Source organism: Hylaeus volcanicus, chromosome 6 (genome assembly GCF_026283585.1).
Source record: "Hylaeus volcanicus isolate JK05 chromosome 6, UHH_iyHylVolc1.0_haploid, whole genome shotgun sequence".
NCBI lineage: Eukaryota > Metazoa > Arthropoda > Insecta > Hymenoptera > Colletidae > Hylaeus > Hylaeus volcanicus.
Genome location: NC_071981.1, coordinates 12,398,804 through 12,406,006, shown reverse-complemented (window position 1 = coordinate 12,406,006; position 7,203 = coordinate 12,398,804). Strand labels below are relative to the sequence as shown.

General features: G+C 35.8%; 1 protein-coding gene across 1 annotated transcript in view; it reads left to right on the top strand.

Annotated features, from left to right (window-relative positions):
- The first annotated feature begins 99 nt into the window (after window positions 1–99).
- LOC128879068 (filamin-A) overlaps window positions 100–7,203 on the top strand; it is a 53,266-nt gene continuing 46,162 nt past the window's right edge. Inside the window, exons 1-2 of the mRNA XM_054127887.1 lie at window positions 100–451; window positions 5,745–6,094. Coding sequence (XP_053983862.1) covers window positions 115–451; window positions 5,745–6,094 — 687 coding nt within the window. The 5' untranslated portion in view covers window positions 100–114. The remainder of the gene's footprint in view (window positions 452–5,744; window positions 6,095–7,203) is intronic.

The window sequence follows — 7,203 nt, the reverse complement described above, 5'->3', positions numbered from 1 at the left end:
ACACACACACACACACACACACACACACACACACACACACACACACAAACAGAAAATTCCACCTCCATCGTGCTCACCATACCGATCTCCCGTAGGAGTGAACCGGCCGATAAAATGTGCGAGAACGATAAGTCAGTCACACACGAGAACGCCGAGGAAGAGGACGACATGTTCGAGCAGAATTTACTCGAAGAGGCAGAATGGAAACGCATTCAACAGAACACATTCACGAGATGGGCGAACGAGAAACTGAAGTCAATAAACGAGCACATCGATGACTTGGAGTCGGATTTGTCGGATGGGCTCAGATTGATAAGTCTGATCGAGGTGCTGGCACAGAAGAAACTACCTAAGCACAATCAGAGGCCGACCTTCAGGTCGCAAAAACTGGAGAATGTGGCCGTGGTTTTGAAGTTTTTGGACGACGAGGGGATAAGGATCATTAATATAGGTGAGTGACGTTCTTCTTCTTGCTGAAGCATCTTCAGTGTTCTGTGATTAAAAAACTGATATTCTTTTCAAAGTAGAGAGACGTGGAAATGGAATATTCGTAGATTTGAACAGTAACTAAATTTAGAAAAATGTATACAAATCATTTGTGTCAATATCAACGTATCAAAGATATATTGCTTTTTTTTAAATTTAATTTTAATATTTAATTGAGTAGAGCTACAGAGTATTGTTTGCATCCAGCATGTATCAGGTGCTCCAAACTCCGAAATTGTTTATTTGAACTAGTTTTCAAGTAGAAATCTATAGCGGTATGCTTAATGTTTTTGGTGTCAATAATTCTTTTAGAAACGGTGGGTTCTGTGATAATTAAATATCTAAATATAAATGTGCTGTAATCGTAAAATTGTACAAAGTGTTAACATAAATCGTTGACACAGGGAATTAATAAAGTATGATAAGACATGGGAATGTTTCGTTTAAATATTTATAGTGAATATCAGAAATGTGACTTGTGCGAAATTTTAAGAAAATTCGTAGAATTTTCTTTTTTTTTACTCGAACTGGACGCGGCACACGTTGCTAGGAAATGGAGCAACTTAGTTTTCACGCGAAAAAACAGACATAAATACGTGCATATTGACAGAAATAAATATAAATATTTAACAGAAATATAAACCGTTAAAATAGAAATTAAACAATGGTATTCGTTTTCTGTTCTGGTGGTCAGCTTATTTGAATAAAATAAATTTATATTTAGCTTATTTATACGAACTTTTAAGCTTCAGTAATTAAGAGTTTGTAATTTTAGATTAACTGATGGTTCTGTAATTTAGTTAAAGTTACAGTTTTTTACCTTCTGTGTGTAATTTTCTAATAAATAAACGAGTTAAACAGACGTTTATGTTCATATGCTAAATATAGTCATTTTCTCACGTTTCCGTTTCACTGACGTAATTACAGTCAACTTCAATTATCCGAACTGATTGCGGCACACGTTGTTCAGATAATCGAGTGACTTAGTTTTCGCATATAAGAACATATACAAATAAATACGTCGCGATAATATAATTCAAGGCCATTCAATAGAAATTAAATAATTGTTTGTAGTCTCTGTTCATTTATTTAATAATATATTGTTTTGAATCTGAATAATATTAATAAATTACACGGTGTCCCAAAAATGTTGTAACACCTTGAAAGAGGTGGTTGGAGAGGTGATTTGAAACAACTTTTTCCTTAGCGAAAATGTTGTCCGAGGCTTTGTTGAGGAGATATCAACAGAAAACCCCGACCAATCAGAGCGCGCGTATACCGGTGGAGCGGCCGCGGTAGCGAAGGCTACCAGCTAAGCGGCCGCGCTTGTACGCGAACAAGTGACTCAACGTGCATCGAAGGCCATTGACGCGGCCGCTTAGCACATAGCCTTCGCTACCGCGGCCGCTCCAACGGTATCCACGCGCTCTGATTGGTCAGTGTTTTCCGTTAATATCTCCTCAACGAAGCCTCGGACAACATTTTCGCTAAGGAAAAAGTTGTTTCAAATCACCTCCCGAACCACCCACTTCAAGGTGTTACAACATTTTTGGGACACCCTGTATATTTTATCTTATTTATATTAATTAACTATATCGTAATCATATTTATCTGATAAATTCGTTTACCTTATTTAATACAACTTACTTAAATATCAAAAATAAAAAATTTATAATTTAAAAATGAATAACTCTTTTTATTTAAATTAACGCAGCAATTGTATCTTATCTTTGTGGTTTTGTAAATACTTTTGTATGTCGTCAATTTATTACATTTACTTTTTATCTTTTATATATTGTAATTTATGATATAAATATTCCTTGTCTCTCGTAAATGTAGAAATTTTTATTTTCTCACGTTTTCGTGTCACCGGCATTTCCTCATAGGAAATACAAATTTACCGATAAAATCTGACCTGTAAATGCTACTGAACAAGCTAGGAATTCATGTACACGAAGGACGCACTTGACATGTCGTAGAGGAAGATGAAACGTGTAGGCAAAATGTAAACATTGTGTCATATAAACACATTGGACATATTTCTTGTTCTTATTTACTTGTCGATATTGTCCTGATAATCGAATGTTCTGTTAATCGATGTTGAAAAATGTTGATCGATGTTGCAATAATCGAATTTCTCGATAATTAGAAGTTGGACAATCGATTGTTTTATTAATTGGTGTTCTGATAATCTTGATTCTAGTGTATTCTTATTTGAAACGTCAGTTTTCAGATCACGTTTTGAATTTAATACAACGAAAAAGTATAAAACGTGGGCATTCGAAATTTGGCACAAGCGTACATTCATGTTTCGAGAAAGTACACACAAATTTTGAGTGCAGTTATCTCGCGTGTTTGCAAGGATATTAACGTTTCACGGAAATTGTTATATTAACGAACACCTTGCCAATGACCATGATCTTGACATACGGTGACTGTCATTTGAAACCGTACACCTACTGCTTTTAGTGTCGTGTATTTTCTTACTGATGATGCCATGCGCACATCATCGGAGAATGTGCTCCTGCTCGCATCGATTAAAACTCATATACAGGCACGTAGCTTAAAAATTCATTATTTAATGCGTAACAAAAATATAATAAAAAGTTTAGTAATATTCGGTAAATGGAACGAAATTTGATTTTATGTATTAAATTAACTGCCAGTAAAAATCGTACAAAAGACCTAAGATACAAATTTATAATAATATGTATATAAATAATTAATATTAATACTTTGAAAAATAATGAAATGTATTTTCAATACCGCCTTTATTAGATTTTTTTGTTACACATCAAATGAAGAAATAATGATCAATATGCTTGTTTGTGAGTACTAATTACTCGATAACGTTCTCACGTTTTATAGAAAAAAGAAACGAAACAAATTGTGTATTATTCACAGGCCAAAGAGAAAACGTCATTCAATGGTCTTAAAGCTACTTATCAAGAAATTTTATTCTCAATGTAAGAAGTTACTAGTCGATCAAGTGCTTTCACACTAATATTTAAAAAAATTCAAAAAGTGAAGTTAATCGATTTAGTTTCTGAACGGCTTATTGGTCGAACATCGTGCAAATATTTGCCTACTGAGCAAGTTTCGCCTTACATAGACGCACTGACACACAAGAAATGTATTTTCACAGAGTCGCTAAACTGCTGGCTCGGCCTGACTCGACGTTATCTCCGATACCCGGTCGAGGGTATTTCAAACGAATAATGAGTTCCAAAAACAGAAAAATAAAAATTCCATATCTTTTCATTCTCATTACAAAATTATTTTAATTGGGTGAGTCATTGGTTTCTCATGAAAATACTACTACTAGCTCTGTTAGCGTAACTGCTGGAGGCATTCTACTGTAATTGCCACCGCTACTAGCAACATTGTTATTTTATAAGCATTCCTAAAAAAAAAAACTGACAAATTTTGACTATACTGTTACTTCGATATTTATCGCGAACTTACTGTTTAACTTTGTAGAAATATCGCGATGTATTTACTGACTTTATTCTTCGGTTATAATATAAAGGTGAAAGTGTAGAAAGTTCGACGTGCAAATTACTTTGACCAGTAAAAATCGATGAAAAAACTTTTTTTTTTTTGGATACTCGCAATTATCGATTATCGTGGTGAATTCGACCGTTCACAACTGTTCAGATATAAGTAGCGTCGTCTCCTCTCGATTCGAATGACGCATCGAGAGTGTCAACGATTTTCTCGGCTGCATTTCTTGCCGAGTTTAGACCATAACGTCATTGATTGCTAATCGGTTACGTCATGAGACTCTACACACACGAGAGAATAGTTGGTAGACGACTAACCATTTCTAGTATCCCAGTTATAAATATTCATTGTTAAGAAAGTTTAAATTCACAAGACACCTATAAGACTTCGTAACAATTTCGCTTTTCTCATTGTATGAGGTGTTTCGTTTAACGCGAAATAGCTTAATGAGGGGATGATGTTATCGAACAAATGTTTCTACAAAAGTTATGTGGTACAAAAGCATTGCAAGGAGTAAATAATTTTTTTCTAAATGAAGTAATGGTGGAGATTTAGAAAAATAAATTAATTCCTTCAAATGGAACGTTACACATTTTTATCCATAATGAGATATAGCATTTGTTTAGACGAGCTCATTTACCTATCACACGAGGTTATTTAGTGTAATGTAAAGTCTTGAATTGAAGTTTGTAGTAGGTAGGTTTAACGCAATCCGCGAGTCAGTTTCAGTTCGGATTTTCCTTAATAAATAAATAGAACCGCACCATTTCCTTTAGAAACTTATAATCTCCGTATGATATATATTTGCTTCCTGGTTCCAACTGTTATATCGTCGATATTTCCTGTAGATCCCCAGACGAAGCAGTAACCATTAGTTCATTAGTAGAAATAATTCTAACAGATGGCATTTCTATGCATTCAATAAGCGATCTTGTTCATCACTAATTAATTCGATAAGAAACGATCTTCCGTTAAGTTAATTGTTTTCGAGAAAAATGATTGAATATAGCTATGATTTACACGTGTCCAAGGTAGTTTCCTCCCTTAGGGTGTCATGCTCGGTCAGAAGGCTGAATTGTTACGAAAGTTTGATATTTTATTTCTAATAAATGCATTTACATACTTTCATGAAATTAACTGGTGCGACGAAATCTTCGTCAACTATAAGCAGATTGGCTTGAAATTTTCAGAGATTATTTCTATCACCATATGATAAAAAAAAGCTCGAAAATTTCAAGGTTTCTGAGTATGCCTCCTTAAGAGGGTCATCCCGTACGACGGCCGATTTTTTTAAGGTCTTCTCGGAATTTTTTATAGCGAAATGAAAAATCTGTTTTTTTCATTTCGCTATAAAAAATTCCGAGAAGACCTTAAAAAAATCGCCGTCACACGGGATGACCCCCTGAACTCTTTGCGGCACAGGAATTCAGGTCATAAAATAGACCCATGTTGCACAGGAATTTTATTGCGTTTTAAATCAAACAAAATTGTTATATTTTTACTAATAAAGGTATCATACCTATACACATGCAGCTATTGAAAAATTTCGAGGTGGAATTAAAAATGTCCCACCATGCATTACGGTCCATCAAAAAGGTGGGACACTTTTAATTCCACCGTGCCCCAAAGAGTTAAACCAGTGCACGTGTAACGTCGTGAAAGAAAATTAATTTCGAACGAGCACTCTAAACTTCGCTCCATTGTGCAAGTATACATCCGTAATGTAAGTATGATGGTATCGACGTGTTTTACAGATTCGACGGATATCGTCGATTGCAAAGTGAAATTAATACTTGGTTTGATATGGAGGTTGATCCTTCATTACTCCATTTCGATGCCAATGTGGGAAGAGGAGGACAGCGGGCAACCCGATCACCGCGCAACGCCGAAGCAAAGATTAATGGGTTGGATACAATCGAAACTCCCAGATCTGCCCGTTTCCAACTTCACTTCCGATTGGAACGACGGTCGTGCCGTAGGCGCTCTTGTAGACGCCGTTGCACCAGGTTTGTGTCCAGATTGGCAAAACTGGAATCCCAAGAATGCTGTAAAAAATGCTTCCGAGGCGATGGGATTAGCTGACGATTGGCTCAATATTCCACAGGTTTGTATGTTTTAACGGTATATGCGGTACACAGGCTGGACCACGCAATTTCCACACCTTTATCAGCTCCTAAAGTATGGATTGCATGACAGAATTTTTCGTACACGAGTTATACAGGGTGCGGCAGAAATAACTCCCACATTTTAAAAAACGATTGAAAAAAAATGGTACGAGATAACACCAGATACTTTTTATTTCTTAAATCTAGATATAAAAAAGTTTTTTTACTTTATGTTTTAAAAATTATGTCGTCCAAATGATGGCCTTTACGGGCGACACACATTTGGAATCGTTCTTGAAAGTTTTCCATCACTCTCGCTAGCATTTCGGGGAAATTCTTTCAATTTCCTCTTGGATGGCCTTCTTTAGTTCATTCGAGGACCAAGGACGATGTTTGAAAATCTCGGTCTTGAGGTATCCACGCAGAAAAAAGTCACATGAACTTAAATTCGCCGAGCTACGGTCCATACAGGGCGTCGTCAGCGCGAAATTTTGCAGATGGTGTTTCCGGATCGAGTGATTTCTTTACGCGAAAGAATTCCGTGGCCATCGTAGCTCGGCGAATTTAAGTCCATGTGACTTTTTTCTGGGGTGATACCTCAAGGCCGAGGTTTTCAAACATCGTCCTTGGTCCTTGAATGAACTACAGGAGGCCATCCAAGAGGAAATTGAAAGAATTTCCCCCGAAATGCTAGCGAGAGTGATGGAAAACTTTCAAGAACGATTCCAAATGTGTATCGCCCGTAAAGGCCACCATTTAGATTACATAATTTTTAAAACATAAAGTAAAAAAACTTTTTTATATCTAGATTTAAGAAATAAAAATTATCTGGTGTTATCTCGTACCACTTTTTTTCAATCGTTTTTTAAAATGTGGGAGTTATTTCTGCCGCACCCTGTATGATATAAAGGGACACATTATGCACGCGTTCCTTCTTTAGGTGGAGGCGTTTTGGAGATTTCAAGGTCAATTTCGTTATTTTCAATAGAATCCTATATTTTTTTATGTCTATGTATCCAATCATGTAGAATTCCGAGTAAAAAAGTATCGACCTCTATTAACCGTGAACCCAACATAACAGTATCGTTTCGTTTCTCGACAATTTGTC